General features: G+C 39.4%; 2 protein-coding genes across 2 annotated transcripts in view; one reads left to right on the top strand and one right to left on the bottom strand.

Annotated features, from left to right (window-relative positions):
- The first annotated feature begins 6,444 nt into the window (after nt 1–6,444).
- LOC135934857 (uncharacterized) overlaps nt 6,445–16,928 on the top strand; it is a 79,221-nt gene continuing 68,737 nt past the window's right edge. The window contains exon 1 of the mRNA XM_065476855.1: nt 6,445–7,122. Within this exon, the coding sequence (XP_065332927.1) occupies nt 6,589–7,122 (534 nt within the window). The 5' untranslated portion in view covers nt 6,445–6,588. The remainder of the gene's footprint in view (nt 7,123–16,928) is intronic.
- Nucleotides 10,822–15,543, bottom strand: LOC135933978 (galactose-3-O-sulfotransferase 4-like). The gene is made up of 4 exons (XM_065475464.1): nt 15,326–15,543; nt 15,132–15,262; nt 13,609–13,931; nt 10,822–12,409 (listed from the first exon to the last, which is right to left on the bottom strand). The coding sequence occupies exons 1-4, from the start codon at nt 15,430–15,432 to the stop codon at nt 11,834–11,836; spliced, it is 1,137 nt and encodes a 378-aa protein (XP_065331536.1). The 5' UTR covers nt 15,433–15,543; the 3' UTR covers nt 10,822–11,833.

Here is a 16,928-nt window from a genome sequence, read left to right as displayed (position 1 = left end):
TCATTCGACCCTTTGGAAGTTACCAGGGTGTCAAAAAAAGAGTATGGCAAATCAGGGTATTATGAAATCAACTAATCTTTTAATTGTATTGAAAACTGCGAAGATCAGCATGTTTCTGGAATTTTTGACTGATATTTTTTTTGTGTTTCTTTAGCTTATCAACGTCAAATTAGCATCAATCATGCGTTTTTCAACCTTAAAAGCTTGTTAGGTTAAAGATTATTAGTTGCTGTAAAACTATCTTGAAAGCTATGGAATTAGATGCAAACCCATAAAAAATGCTCATTATTGAATCCTTAAAATTAGATGCTATTTATATTTGGATGAAAAAAAATGTAAAATTTGTACAGTGCTGTTTTGTTTAGAACTATTCACTGCTGCAAGACTTAATAGTGCTGATTCTGATTGTAATAACCATAATAGCATACTGTTCATTCGCTTTTGCTCCGCCTGATTTAAGCGATCTTATGCGTCAGTAGGAAAAATAGGCAAACCAATCAAAATTAATCACGACGTCACTTAATTAAATCTGATATACAATTTTTAATTAGAAACCGAGAGTACATTCAACCCAACTCTACATTATTCAACGCTAAAACCGAGTGTCATTGGAATCGTTCATTAGCATGACATGAGAGCAAAAAGCAAATTCCGTTATTACTGATCTCATTAAATATATAATATATGTACTTGTCGTGTTCACTCGAGTATTTCGATTACACACAGCACGACTTACATCCGCTCGATATGCAGCAAAATAATTCAAAATGTTAACGGATGAGTGTCGTTGTCGCTTCGTCCTCTTTGCTGCGAGATGCGATTGTCCTGCTGGAACAATGAATGAATGACGGGCCTCGACTCTTTAAATGACTCAGATTGGGCCTTTGACCTCTGTGATCGCGACTGCTTGGCGTGCTCCGTGATAAAGATGTAATTAACTTAACAAGCCATTATTGTATCACACACTCGCATTCAGCACATCGTTAATAAAGGCCGAGCGCGTGAATTCCACACGTGCCTTTTGGATAATGGAACATTGTAAACGCGCGCACTCGAGTGAAAAACGTGCCAAGCGTCGGGGTGACACATCTTGAAGGCGCAACAACAAAGATGCTCATATTTCACGATCAGCGCGTCCTGTCGCTTTGCATTTAATTGAAGGATATCAAGTGGATGAAAATTCCAGCAAGCGCCTTGGGCGAGAGAGTAAGAGACACTGTGGCACTGCTGGAAAGTTGGAGCGGAATAGGACTCTACCGAAATTGGGTGAAAGAGATGCGCTCGTTATTTTTAGGTTGATTTGACGCGCAGATGCACGGATGAACCTTGACAGAGATGTCTTCAAATTGTGTATAGTTTATGTCAAGACTATATAATATAACAAAATAAAACAGGTTTTATAAACCTCTAGTAGGTTAAGACACATTATTTATAAGTTTAATATCATTTGATTTTTAAGCTGAATGAAGTTTTGTTTAGTTATAAGTTCACGAAATGGATTGGAAAATTTTAAGAATCGGAGGTAACTGAAAAACGGTTTTAGATTTGCCTAAATGGATAATACGATTTTTAGTGTTTCACAAAGCTGAACATTGCGTGTGATTCATGGTAGTTGGGTGTCTAAAATTAAATCAAGTGATCAGAATAATTAAAAGTTCTTTTAACCCTAGTCAGAAGTACAAATATTTTTTCGTTTTAAGACAAATCTAAAAATCAGCGAGCGCCGTTAGAATTTAGCCGCGTCAGGCGTTTGCCTACAAGAGCGACTAGCCAACTTTCTCATTTTCACGATTGTATGCCTATCATGCCCATTCTTTTCAAATATTAATTTGCTAAGAGGTTTTTGAATTAAATCCTTACTTCCATGGGAACATCAATATATTCAAACTTCAGCATAAATATCTAGTTTATGAATTAGGGTTGTTGTATAAGTCACCTCGGAAACGAGTGGAGCAGGAACATCGTAACAAATCAGGATGAGCTTAAAATATAATTCCAAGTCCAAGGGGGTTAAGAGGCGACCCTTTCTCCGAAAATGCCATAATTATGCTCTATTATACCCCCTGGGCGAATGGAAACTCAACGCCACGTCGTTAAATTTAATATGGTCGCGACTGGTTACCCAATTCAAACTTCTGCGATAATTTTGTAAACATGGAATCATATATTAAAAAAATTCTGACGAGCCGCGTTAATGATACTGAGTGCGTTGAGAGCGATCTGTCTGGCAGCGAGTAATTCAATATCGCCTGTCCTGGCTTGGGTACTGCGGAAAAAATTAATAAAAAGGCTTAAATTACTTCAGGCCAAATATTGTACTAATCTCTAGAAGGCTTTTTTCGAGCACGCGGCTTATGTTCTGATACGCAGAAAAGCTTAATTGATAGAGATTAATTAAACGATGTTTGTGGATTTTGCAACAATTTATCCCTAATCAAATATCGAGTGGTGTGCAAATTATATGGTCAATTTCCCTACTACTCATAATTATCAATCCGGAATTTAATTAGTATGTAAAGCTTAAAGCCAAGATCTTTTCGGCAATTTAAACGGCACTCGAGACAAATTTCAAGAGAATTGAAGGATTGAGTTAAAAGGAATATAAGTAGAGATCCTACTTTAAAACATGGCACTAAACAAGCAGCACTATTCTCATTTTTCACGACCAGCGTATCCCGTCATTTTGCTTTATTGAGAATATCATAATATAATATCATAATACCATATTATGGATCCTGGCGCCTGAGGCAAGAGACCGTGGCTGGAAAACTGTCCCGAAATTGATGAAAGAGATGCGCTTGTTATTTTTAGGCTCGCGAGACGCGCAGATATTAAATGATTCGTGACAGACAGAGATATCCTCAAATTTCTGAAGCGCAGTTTTCGGTCCACGTTGAGCGATTTATTTTTAATCTAATAAATTTGTGGAAAAACAAACATTCAGATAACAAGCCTGGAATTGTGTGAAAAAATCTGTCCCTGACTCAAGGAAAACACAGATGTGCGTCTGCTTTTTAAAAATCTCATATTTATATTTTCTCCAGCATTTCTGAGTGAGCGCGAGTAAACCAGATCAGCACGCGGCGGCGCCAGCTGGGTTCCCATTGAAAAGATTTTTTCCCACAGCAGCACCCAATTCTGTGTTCTCATCATCATCTGCTCAACACATGCGGGTTTTGTTAAAAAATCTGGCTCGCAGGCAGTAGAGAAAGAGACTCTAATTACACAGCAAAATGCAAAAAGCCGAAGGCGATGAAAATGAGCAAGTTAACAACATGTCTTCTTCATTCCAGCGAACGCACTCAAGAACGCGTACGTACATACAAAAAACGCACTCAGCCAGGATGACGAATCAGCGCAAACACACGAAACATGCGAAAAAAGCAAAAATTCGCTGTGTGGTCCGTCATTCCGCGCGGATATTAAGGTCGTGGAGCTTTCTCGTTAATTCCGATGCCGCCTTTATTTTTATCTGATCCCCTGTCCGATTTAAAATTTAGGAAAACAGTCTGGTTTTCGAGAAAATTATTGCGTGTTCGCTGTTCGTTCCGCTGTCACGAGATAAGCATCGACAAACGAAAATGCGGAAAAATTCCGTGCGTCCGGAGGCGTTGTGTGTGATCTTCAATTAGAGGTCGATTGACACCGCGCAGATTGGCATCGCGTACGGCTCTGGTTTAAATGGCTATTAATTTTCGTGAACCGCGAGAGGGACACCGAGAGGAGGAATAAGAAGAAGAAGAAGAAGAAGAGTGCTTGCTGCAGCGAGAACCGCAGACTGCTTCGGCATGAATGTATTATGTATAGGCGTACACACAAGAGCAAGTGCAGGCCGCAGATCGTAACCGTAAACAGGCAGCGGAGAGAGAGAAGAGATCCTTCGAGATGGTAGAGGGGCTTCTTGGAGGTGGGAGCAGCGGATCACAGCCGCGGACCGTCTCCAAAGCGGGCCCACCACACCGCCATTCGAGAGGATTTTTCCAATTTCTCGAAAATGTTATTTTTTAACAGCAATATCTATTTTTCAAAAATTTATTTTATTTTATTCAAAATTAAAAAAAGGAATAATATGTCCTTGATGGTTAATTCTTTTCATCGGTTGAATTCCTTGGTGTTAAAAGCCATTAACTGAAGTATACTTTCGATTTTCTACTGCGATTTAAGTCTCAGTCCTGCTGCTGTGTTGCACTTAAAATGATTTCTATTAATTAGTGTGCTTACAGCAAAATCGGTTCAGCCAATCACCGTAATAGCGAAAATAGGTTTTTTTAAAATAAAAATATTTGCTGACGTTTCTACGGTGATTTGTTGAACTAATTTTTGTTCGCTTTTTTAAGCTTTCTCAGCACATAAAAAAATAATTAAAGAATGTGGAACGCATAATGGCAGGATTGAGTCTGAAACACAGCGGGAATTTCCTTAATATCGAAATTAACCACTGGCGCCAATATCCGAACCTTAAGGAGCTTTCGCAACTGGCAAATGGGTCGAATAAAATCATAAGTGTTCAAAGCGGCCAAAAAATGGCACCACCGTTCATTAATTTGCATTTTGTTCTTCCAAAGAGATTCCAGGTTCGATCCTGCACTACTGCGCATTCTTTGCGAGAAAAGATTTCATTTGACGAGCATAGAATTCTCAGCACTGTAATTTTTATATTTGTCTTATGTGTATTACTTTGGCAAGAATAAACAACAATAATAATAGAACACAAATTGGTACAGCCAATCGTGGCAAAGAAATTACAGAAAATTTATTGTTTAGAAATTGTGTTTTTCATTAGGTTTCTATAGTGGGAATGGCTGAAGCGATTTAGGTTTCCAACACGTAGAATAAAATATTTTTGTAAGGAATGCACGGTAGCAGGATTAAATCTGGAATTGCAATCTTAGTAGGCAAAACATTTAAATAATGAACGGTTGGCGGCTCCTAACCCATAAAGACTTTTTCTTAACCCCAAAGAGACAAAATAGTGGATTAATTTTCAAACTTAACGTTTATATAGTAAAAAAATATATTTTAATTAAGGTCTACAATAAATCGCTATTTATGAGGTTCCTATATTTAAGTTCATTTTTATCCAAATTTTCTAGTTCCAATTGACAAAGCCGGGTGATTTATATTAAGTTTGTTTAGTTGTCGTCTGTAAAGCTTACTTAGAAAAGTCGATTGACGAAATTTTCCCGAGTCTAATGATCACCGTTAGGCGATATTGGGGTGACAAAACGGTCTTTGCAAAAGTTTCCGCCCGCGGGCTGCTGATGGAACTGCGCTTTTCCTCCATTTGACGCGAAAAATGGTCTCTGCAGCGGAAAGGGAAGTGCGCGAGTCGGAGGTAGATAAATTCCTCCTCCACGTAGGGGTTGGGAAAGCTACTTTTTATTTGCGCTTGTGCGAAGCTGCTGTCATAAACGCAGCACAAATAGCTTTTAAACGGTTCGAAGTTTATTTTTATTTCTTTTCAGAACGCCTCTTTGTTGGAAACCGAGGGCGTGCTGTGTGTTTTTTACTCTACTAAATGAAGCTATTCAAAATGTCCAAACAAACTCAGAAGTGAATAAATTGACTGTGATGATAGAGCTCATTATGTTTTTTTAAATATAGCTCTTTGAAAATGTTTCAATTGTACATTGTCATACATTCTAGACTAGACAAGCATTGAATTGTTATGAAACTTAAATTACCTATTTATACTAATTGCGGTAGAAACGTCATCATAAGATGTGGGAATTTTTGACTATTTTAAATGGCTTAACTTTTCGTTTAAGGCATCATCATTAAATTCTGATTTAAAAATAATATCTGAAAATCAGCTTATAAACCGATCTTTTTTACAATAATGACTTAAAAAAGACACGACTAAATCAAAAGAATTAGGACAAAATTCTTGCTGGTGAAATATTGATTTTTCTCTCCAGTCTGGATAAAGTTAGATCCTTAATATCAAAATTTAAAAATTGTTTTTTTTTCTGGTTGTCTTGTTTGATTTGTAAGGCAGTGTTCTAACCATTGGATGAAAAAAGGTTTGCAAAACATTTTTAACTGCAAAGTGAAACAGGAGTCTGACAAATTGCGCAACCAACGAAAAAAACGTTCGTTGAGCAGGGCAAGATCGATAGTAAATAAATAATTCTGAAACAGCAAAAATTTTTCTGAGCAAACATTATTAGCATGTAATGAATAATTCGATCAGCGCAGCGCAATAAATAATGCATTCTGCCATACGCAAATAAAGCCTGCGAAGCGCGCGGCAGAGCACAGATAGGACAAAGGAATGCGCGGCGGCGCAAGTAAAAATGGAGCATATTAAACAGCGTGCTTATTGAAAGAGCAGGCCCGTTGGTCGAGGGTCCCGCAGCCACCTAATGGGCGGCAAATTGAGAGAAAAATAAAGAAGCGAGCGAGGCAGGCAGGTTGGCTCGGCGGCTCAGCTTTTTCTCTCTCTCTCTCCGACAACAACAACGTGGTTTCCGACAAGGCCGTGACTCAGTCAGTCGAGGATTTGCTCCGGCGGGTGACGTGCCAAGTGTTCGGCGTGCGTGCGTGTGAGTGTCCGGGCGGCATGAAGAATTGCGTCCGAGAGTGAAAATGAACAGCAGCAGGCCTTGCGGTTGGAGCAGCGACGGCGACGACGACTCGAGCAGCATCCCGTACGCGGACGCGGACAGCGGTGACTTGAGGGTGCGGTGGGACACGTCCGAGGAGAGCAGCGCGGACGAGGAGGCGGCGGCCGCGTGCAGCGGCGTCGACAGCTGCAGCCTGAACAATTTGCTGGACGCGCTGGCCGAGGCGGAGGGCGGCGTCGCCGCCGCCCACTCCTTCTCCACGCTGCTGGACAGCGACCTGGACGTGCCGGACGCGCCCTCCGTGGCCGCCGCGCGGGCCAGGGCGCGCGGACACACGCTGCCCAAGCAGCGGGTCAAGTGGGACGACGAGCCGGACGCCGGTGTCCAGCTCACCCCGGACGAACTCTACTACTACTGTCCGCGCAAGGCCAGCCACAACAACAACGGCTCTTTGCTCAAGCAGCAGCAGCTCGCCGCCGCTGACAGGAGGAAAAAAAGTGCGACGCTCGACAACGCCGCGGCCCACGTGGACAGGTCCTACCTGTCGCGCCAAAAGGTAGGATTACAACAGGATTTTCTTTAAAATTATTCCAAAGAAAATAGAATGCCCTGCGCAAACCGGCGAAAACTTTATTTTATTGCACACTTGTTTAATTAGAATTACAGGTCGACCGTCCGCGTATGTGTGTGGCCTTAATTAAGGTTTATTTAAAAATTGGCCTACTTTTGAGACTCCCGCGGCGTTGTGTGTGCCGTCGGTTTCTAATATTCTGATTTACACTCTCGTTTATTGACACGAGATGCAGCGGACCACATCGTAAAACCGAATTTTTCTCCCAGCACACATGCGTGAATACTTTAGTAACCTGAATGCTTCTACGGAGGGTTAAATCATTTAAAAGGCAAATTGAACATCTAGAAAAATGAGTTTAAAGCATAAAAACCAGGTAAAAATTTTTTAAATATAAAAAGAAAACCTTTTTAAAATACTCTTAAAAATTTAACGTCTTTAAAACACTTACGTTTTGAGGTTACAGTAATGATAATCTACTCCATTATTTTTATTTTAATATGAATTTTTTATATTTGTCTTATATAAATTTCAGATATGGTATTATCGTTCATTACACTTATGACGTGTTATAAGTTGTAAACGTATAACAAAATTAACTCATTTTCCAACGGCTCTAAAATGTAAGTTAGATGATGTCAAGTTGAACATATATCAATATTGAAGAAATCCCTTATCTATAAATTTAATACACTGGTTTCGATTTAAATAAGTATATTAATATTAGAAGTCAATGATCATTTTTCTCTATAGTTAAAAATATGTCGAGGAGAATCAGTAAGTGTTTTCGTGAACTTACTCAGTATCAATTTGGAATTAAAATAAGCAAAAAGACCGGCAAAATGATTGACTCTAGATGAACGTTTCTTGTTTATCTTCATATAAGTTTAAAATATACTGGTTTTTACATCAATAGCTCAATCTTGGTTAATCTGAGTTTTCTGATTTAAATTTGTTGATGATTTTAATTTTTAATTTTTGAAGATAAACATTCTTTTCTTAAGGTTCATATGGTTGCATTTTCTAACCAATGCTGGTTCTCCTGATTTTAAATATTTTAAACCAGTCAATTTCGTTCGTAAGAATTGCAGTAAAGGATAAATCATCAGAATTTATTCACTTTAATACAAAATAAATATTTCACTCACTGCTTCAGCGTGCTTTTGAGAAGGTACAAACGAAAGAATTAAAATAAAAAATAAATCACCCTCAATTCATAATTTCTGTATTACAAAACTGTTATTTTTTGCATATTTTGGCCAACATTTTTTAACTTACAAGAAATTGGTGCAAATTAAATTTTGAAATTTGAAAACAACACAATCCTGAATTTTTTGTATCAAGTTTCTGTCAGTTTATCGATGAAAACTCTTCTGTCAAAGTTTAAAAATCTCATCATTTACGAAACAGAATTACGACTTGATTAATGATACCAGTAAAAATATAATTGATTTTCATGAATCAGTACATAATGGCAGTTAAACGATTTTGTCATTCACAAATGTTCACAATCCTCAAAAACACGACGACTAGAAATCCAAGCCTGAAAAGAAGCGAGAACACCTGCTTCAATCGATTAACCTTTTCCACTGCAGCCCACCAAACGTGAATGCATTCTTCTTCACAAGCTCAAAAGGAACCCTTAAACTTTCAATTTTCATAATCCAACAATGACGAACACAAAACCAAGACACTCGTGTGTCCAACAAAAAGCGCGCGTGCGGGGGGAGCAATGCGAATAGTAACCATGCTAAATCTTCTTTTGTCCACTTTAAACACCTGAAATTCCAAACCCACCAGGTTTCCAAGGATTTCTTTTAAAAATTGTCTCCCGTCGAACCCAGCAGCAGCTTTCAAAAATCCAGCATTGTTCAGTGGGGAGACGGAGGCGCAGGAAACAGATTTTATTAGCTGACCAAATGCGACAAGCAGCGCCGATCGAAATCGGAAGAAAACACACCATTAAGACACAATAGGCTCTCGGTATTTTCCATATTCATTCACTCATTTCCCGCAGCGCACAAATGGAAGTCTCGGCCATAAAATTCTAAACTGATAATAAACGACTTTTATTTCCTCCCACATCGAGAGGCAGCCGACGTTTTTCCTTTTCCATCATTCCACTCCAACGAACGAAGAGCAGTAGCCACGTCTGTTTTATTCATTTTCTGCCTTAATCGCCTCAATTATTCAAAACTCGCAAGTAATACCCGTCGCAATGCAACAGAATTTAATTTGGCGCGGTGACATCAAAGTTGTTGAGCGTTTTCCGCAGCAGAATAAACGCGCTGGTTTTCACATTCTTTCCGCGGAGGCCGGCCGGCGCACATTACCCAGCGAAAGAGAGAGGAGGTCCGTCAAAGCGCGACTTTTCTGCTCTTTAGGCCCCCGAGACTTCTCTCGTTGCTCCGCTCTGCCTTTGTTGTTTCCTTTTACGGTGAAAACCTCCCCCAGATTCTTCTCAGCTTACAAAAAAGCTGGCTGCTTTGGACTACAAGATAGCGTCGCGCTCACACACACACACGCACGCACACTTGTCTTGTTTCGAAAACTGGATTATTTACTTTCCTTTTTCAACAATGCGCTTTACAAACAGCGGGGAAATAATAACGCGCGTGTGATAAGTCGTATTGATTCTGCGAATTAAAATGTGCGTGTGAAGAAGGAAAGGAAAAAGTGCGGTTAGAGCCAACAAAAGCCACGCGAGGATTGAAAAAGCCCGAGGACTTCGCACAATACCTTTTGTCAGGCTGCGCCACCAATTCTACGTGATCAAACGAATTTTTTTCTGCGTGCTATAAATCATTTTGGTTGTTCTGAGAAACGTATAGAGTGAAATTTAAATACTTATAAAACTATATATTTATTTAATTTGTCTGCGCTTCTCTGTAAGAGAAATAAAAAGAGCTGCGAACTTTAGTCAAAAGTCAAAATAGTAAGTTTTAAACGAATTAAGTTAATTGAGGATTTTGATGATATTTTTCAAGGGAAATCTTTGTAAAATGTTTAATTTTCTTAAAGAATTTATTTTGATTAAGTAAATAAAAAATTCCAATAGGGAGATGAGTATGTACGCTACCAAAGCAGACAAAAAATTTGACTTCTCATCATTGTTACAATTTTTTGCAGTGTTTTAAACCCTTCAATTAAAAACGGATCAAAGCATGTTGTGAAGTGTGAACACTTTCAACATATATATATTGCATTTATATGAAAAGTATTTTTTCTTAAATTAAAAAGTTTATATATGAGTTAGAAAACTTGACGCTGGTTACTTATTTTCCAGAGCATTAAGTGATGAAAATTTGAAACGACACAAACTTTCACAAAAATTTAACCTTTTAAACTGAAAATAATATATTTCGGCTAACATTTTCAAATTTGGAAAACTGTTTACAAGTAAGCACAAGATTTGAACACTTGCACGGATTTGTTGTCGATTCAAACTGTCTTATCGATATTGGAAATTGCCAAAACGGACTGAGGAAGTTGCCCCAAATGCTTTTAAGGTATATATTTCCTAAAAAAAAAATTGGAAGTAAACCTATTTTGCCGACACAAAAAATATTTACGAGATACGGTATTCATTGTTTAATTTGAAAACAATGACCTATCACTCCTGTACCAGTGAGGACTGTGAGTGCAAATATTGTGATAAACCAATTAATGTGATAAGAGCAAGCGAACTCTGACTCAAGCTGCGCCAAATCAAAATGAAGCAATGAACGTTGATAAAATATCCTTATTTATTTTTTCTGTTGTACACTTAGGTGTTTTATGATTTCATTTTATTTTGTCAGGAGGGAGAGTTAAAATTTTAAGAGACGAAAGAGAACAATTAGGTGAATTTCTCAAATAAAAAAGTAATCTCTTAAACACCCCACTGGACTGCTTTTACATTGATGCCGCTGTAGAACACATTTCGTAAACTCTAAAAATATTCCTTGTCACCTTTGAATATTGTAGGAGATATTTTTCTTAATTGGAAAAATCATTCTATACTCTTACATCATTGAGGATTGTTTTAAATAAAAATTCAGTGACGCAGCAATGAAAATATTTAGTTCATTTCAGGTGGCGCAGGTTTTAAAAACAATCAATTTTCCTGACAACGATTTACAACGATTTAGTTGTTTAAGTTTCCAGAAATAAAATTGAACGCAGTCATATAAAAGCATGACCAATAGTTATGCAAAGTCCACGATTGGTCAAAATTTTAATGTGATGAAACATCGACTCATGAATCAATCACGCGGAGAACAATTTCCATTTTTGTCCGGTAGCATACCTCTTTAATGTAATGAGAGCAACCGGATTGATTGTGAATAATCAGTCTTTTGAGCGTTGTATTTCAAAACCGATTCGACAGTTTAGGTCATTGAATTAAATCGATCGACTGCACACAGAGTCCTTGACCTGCGGATGGTCGTCGGTGCAAAAAAGCTGATGGAATTATTTTCCATTCGATGCCGGCTGTGCGATTGATCACACACGAGTGGCTCGTTTTCGCGCAAAAAACGAACGGCGGTGGCTTTCGATATATATCAGCAGTCGGTCGTGACAGGAGCGCTCGCTACCTCTGGCCTGCCTCTGGCCGATCAAACGGCGTCTACACAAATTCAGTGTCAGTTTTCTGCCACTCGGAATATTACATTTGCGTGGTCGGTCGCGCGGTGTCGCGTTTCAAGTTGCTTTGCTAGGCATCATCGACGTCGCCCTCCAAGTGGCTGAACCTCTCGAGCTGCACTCGTTTCAGCATCGCGGTGAAGTCGAGCTCCTCCATGACCACGAGTTTGCAAACTTCGGCGGCGTTCTCGTTGATCTGGTAGGTAAACACCGGGTAGTCCTTGCTCGGGTTTTCGGGCTCAATCACTTGGCTGATGCACTCGGCTTCCAGTTGCGCGTTCAGACGCTTCAGCTCGGCCACTTTCGCCTCCATTTTCGCCTCGCCGTACTCCCTCACCTTTCGCTCGAACTCGCCTTTGAAGTGGTCGTAAATTCGCGCGTCGGCCCAGTTGACTTCGCGCAGCTTTTCCTTCTCCGAGTCGCTCAATTCGGTCCTGGCTGTGGTGCTGTTCAGCCGCCTGTTAAGCGACACAAACGCCACCTCCTCCAAGGGCCAACACATGGTGTCGGCCAGAAGTACCAGGGAGGCCTCCATGTGCTCTGAGATCATCACCAAGTCGAATTGCTCGTCCATTTGTTTGATCGTTTGGTTCACTCGCCACTTTTTGTAGAAATCCTCTGGCATCAAACCAACGTCAAACGCCATCTGAAAACGCAAAGTCGAGAAATTTGTAAATTTTAAAAAGATGAAAGGAAAGTCTGGGTGTTTCCACGACAGATTTGATATGGTCTGCAATTTTCATATTTTTGTTGGTATTTTGTAAAGGTGGCATATAGGTGATAAAATATAAACAAGTTTTCCGGCCAAATTTAATGCACTACTTTTCCAGGAAAATCGCTATTTTAGCACTGCGCAATTTTATGAACTTGCAACAATCTAGTTTTGTTCTTATCATAGAAGAGAAAATAGTTAAAGTTTATCTTTTCCCACAAAGGGTACACGGTTTAACTCACAAGAAGGCTGCGATTCAAAATGAAAACTTTGGATTTTTTTCCATATCAAGTAGTGGAATCCGTGAAATGGTGTCTCATAAGAGCGTGCCAGTTCTCGTAACAAGTTAATGCCATTTTAGACAGCTTAAAACTTTAAAATTTAAAACATTATATAAATATATTTTGGAAGTGTTCAAATGTGAGTATTTTTAGGATTTTTAGTATAATATAATTATCATAATTATTATTATACTGTATATTTTGAATAACTCAAAGAGAGCATTTTTTTCTTGAGTTTGAAATAAAATGTTGCCCTGAATGTGTGTAAAATGCCTAGAAATTTTCAAGATGGTGAAACTCTTAGTTCGTGAGATATGGGGGGATTAAATGTTGAAAAACGTGTATTTTTGAGTTAAAGTGAACAGAGAGAATATCAAAATGTACCATCGGTAGATTTTGGCCGGTGGAACAACTCATGTGCTCAGATGAGACCATTAGAACTGTTAATAAGTCAAACCCTGGCGTTAGGGTAGTCCTCATGTGATCGATTTAATTTAATTCGCATATGTGATCACTTTACCGTTGCCTGACAGGGTCTGTGTCGGTTCGATTTGGAACGGCCAAGTTGAGGACTTTCAGAATAGGTTCAATTTATTCTATTTGGAAGCCATCAAAGTGCTCAGGCAATGCTCTAATATGCCAAAAATCTCGTTTCTGAGCGTCCTGAAAGGGTCGAAACCAAAAAATGGAAAAATAAAAACTAAGCCTACACGGGAACTTAAATAAATTGAGTTTCAATTGATTGCACATGACTCTAGAAAAAGGGTTACCAGGAAGATTTATTACCTACTCATTGGTAGAGATGAAGTTCTTTCCAAAACAGCCCACTCGTCAATTAAATATGTTAATTACCTGGTTGAATCCGATTCTGCCGCCCCATCGCGACATGCTTTTGGCCATGCTCTTAAGCATTTGCAAGTCGAACTGCAAGAGTTTCCCGAGCGACTGCCCGTAGCGGGCCCTGTTGAGTTTGTAGTAGTTGTAGAGCGACTCAAACAGGTCGACCGGCTCCCTGAGGATGGTGACCTTGACCGCGTCGGGGGGCATGACCTCGGCGACCCCGCAGGGGCTGAAGCGGCTGTGGTGCGCCAGGACATCGAACGTGGCGTCGAAGCTGAGAAAGCGCGCGTCCACGTGAGACCGGCGGAATGGCTCCGGATGGCCCAGGTAGTGGCCTGCGGCACCGCCGACACATTTTATTACTCAGTCAGCGCGCGGCGAGTACAGTTAATCAGCAGGCAGGCACAGCGAGTGACTGACTGACGCTCAAGGTGCATTGAACAGTGGCCAATTATCGTTACGTGTATCTTTCTCTCTCGTTCTCCGCAAAAAGACGGGCAGTGACGCCGTAATGGCGAATTGTGCTTTTTACGCACGGCTCGGCAATAACTCATTTTCAAGCCCGGCGTGAGCAAAATTGCTGCCCAAATTGCGATGAATTGCTAAATTTGTTTGAGCACCTTCTGAAGAAAATTTTTGGTCAAGGAATATAATTGTCGTTAATGAGAACGGCCAAATAAGGCATTTTCTCTCTTTTTATGATTCCAGGAATGGTTCGTTCAGAAGAAAAAAAAACTTGAACTGTGAAACAGGCTCCAGACCAGATGTCTCGACTTTGGTGAAATAAAGAGAGTTTTGAGTGATTAAATTGTTAAATCATAAAAAACTGGATAACAGAGGAAGAAATAAAAAAATGCTCTAGTTTTAAACGAAAGGAGGTTGCTTATACTGCATATTAAAAAATGAAGGAAAATAAAAAGTCAGCAAATATATCGGGAGTTGAAAGATTGGCAAATACGTGAATGTAATGAATTTTTGCCCATTTCATTTGTCACAGTTCTTGAGAGCTCAATTACAATATATCCCATATTTAATTTTTATTGATTCTCATTTTTAATTTTCTAATGTATTTTTGATAACCGATTAACCTGGTCATTATCATCTATTTTTTGGTTTTTCTTTGAGCAAATCGAGTTTTTTCCTCAAATGTTTGATCTCAAAATCTAATTAACTCATAATTTTGTACTGGAAACACCCGGGAGGAAATCCAGAATTCCAGATATCATAAAATTAACCATTTTAGTCCAAAATAAATTGATATCAGCCGAAATTTAAGATGAAAAGTTCCATCTCGAACGGAAGATGTAAGAAGCACTAAATTGAATAATGCAGCCCACTGACAGTGAGAAAGAGAGGCATAATATATTGATTTGCACGTCTGAGTGTTTTTCCTTTGATCAAGATCGGAATTAACCTAAAGCCGCCATAGTCACTCTCTCCTGATTGAAATTTATAAATCCGAGAAAGTTACGAACGAACAAACAAGAAAACGAAACATCCAGATGGCGGAAATTATGGTAATCGAAAAGGCTTACCGTTCCTGGGAAGAACGAAATTGAGTTCTTTCTGCAAACCTCTTCTCATGAGGATGTTCTGCACGGTAGAACTGCCGCACTTGTGCATCTTGAGGAAAAATATGTGATCGCGCTGCAAGCTGCATCCGCTCCTGCAATGATTGCGGGTTCGCCATAAAACGTGCTCGCTCACGAGATTCAGAGTGCAATATTACGTGTCGTTTGTCAAATACGAGTCAAGGATGAAGTAGAAAAGGCTCAGTAATGCGACTGCGAGCAGCACCAGCCGTGCCCTCGGGCTCACCTTTATTGGAAAATTCATTTTTGTCAGCAGTGTCGATCCTCTCACGCAGACATTTTCATCAGAACTAGGAAAAAGCAGCAGAAAGTATAGCTTTTATTCTCAGATAGGGCCACAAGAGGCAAATTCTCCTTTTTTTTTTAAATCAATATTTGAGGAGGAATAGTGGGCTTACAGCGTAGCATCTTTCGATTGCTGATAACTAACCTGTCCCCACCCCACAAGTGGCTTCCGTGGGGACAGTATTATTTGGTATTTATCAAAAGAGAAGAGACTGTAAATTTTAAAGATTATTAAATTCTCTAGAGGATATTTGCAATTTTTATTTTTAAAACTGTGATTCATGTTTGTTGCTCTTAATGTAATACAATTATAATTTTCCTTCTATAGATACGTGGATGAGCTATTTCTCAATCGTATATATATCTGTAGCGGTACAATTGAGTTTTCTTTGCAATTTGGGTGATTCGTGATTGATTAAAGGCTATCTTAAATGATGCGGGACGCTCTAATCGAATGTGAACAAAACTTGAACTAAGTTATGTTTGATCTAAAATTTTAACATCAAATTAATTTTATGAACTTCACGAAATATTTAATGTAAATATATAGATTTGATAAAAATAATGTTTTGGTTCTGGGTGCATTTTTTTAATATTTTTAAAAATAGTTCCTCAGTGATTTTTGTTTTCAATGTGTATTGGAATTTAAAAAAGGTAAAGTTATTAATTCGTAGAACTCCTACTCACCATAGCTCATTGTCAGTAATCCGCGTCTTTAGGATGCCTGTCCATTACTGCGATGCTAGATAATAAACAATAAGGGTCACAATAACATTTAGGAAACATTGAGAAATGCCTTTTATCGGCTTCGATGACTCGCTCCAAGGTGAGTTTATCTAAATCTCTTGGCCAACGGTCCAATGAGATGAGTCAAATATGAATCACGGTCCGAAGTATGAAAATTATGCGTAATGTTTTAAGAAACCGAGTATCATTTCAGAGAATTTCGAAGCCCAACTTGATTAGTGTATGTTAGCTATCGGAGTGATCGAAGAAATCGTTGTAGAGTGATATCTCTCGCTATCGCCCTATCTCGATCGTTTCCATAGTAAAAAGTAGAAATGCTGCATCTCCTTGTGCGCTCATCAAGCATTCATAGTGTCCCAAAAAACTTTTGCAGCCGGGCGCAAGGGTCGTTCCCCCAGCAGTAGCACCATGCCAACAAAGCCCCCGGAGAATTATACATGCAAGTGGCCAGATATTTATCTTATCTCGGCCATGTCAGCTCCGGAATCGCATGCAAACGCGAGATTTGTGCAAATTCGCTCGTAGCTAGGCTGGCTGGCTGCAGGCGAAGATAAACAACGTTAGGCGCACTACTCAGTATACTCAGGTCTGGTGACAAATGAGTGGCAGGCTGCGGGGTTGCGGTTGGGCCGGTCGGGGCGACACCATTATTGAATGAAGTGAACACGACTCGAGCGCGCGTTGCTTACACAACATTCCGCCCCATTA

Source organism: Cloeon dipterum, chromosome 1, assembly GCF_949628265.1.
Source record: "Cloeon dipterum chromosome 1, ieCloDipt1.1, whole genome shotgun sequence".
In the NCBI taxonomy this organism is placed as follows: domain Eukaryota; kingdom Metazoa; phylum Arthropoda; class Insecta; order Ephemeroptera; family Baetidae; genus Cloeon; species Cloeon dipterum.
The sequence above is the reverse complement of the archived record's forward strand: the minus strand, read 5'-3'. Positions and strand labels throughout refer to the sequence as shown.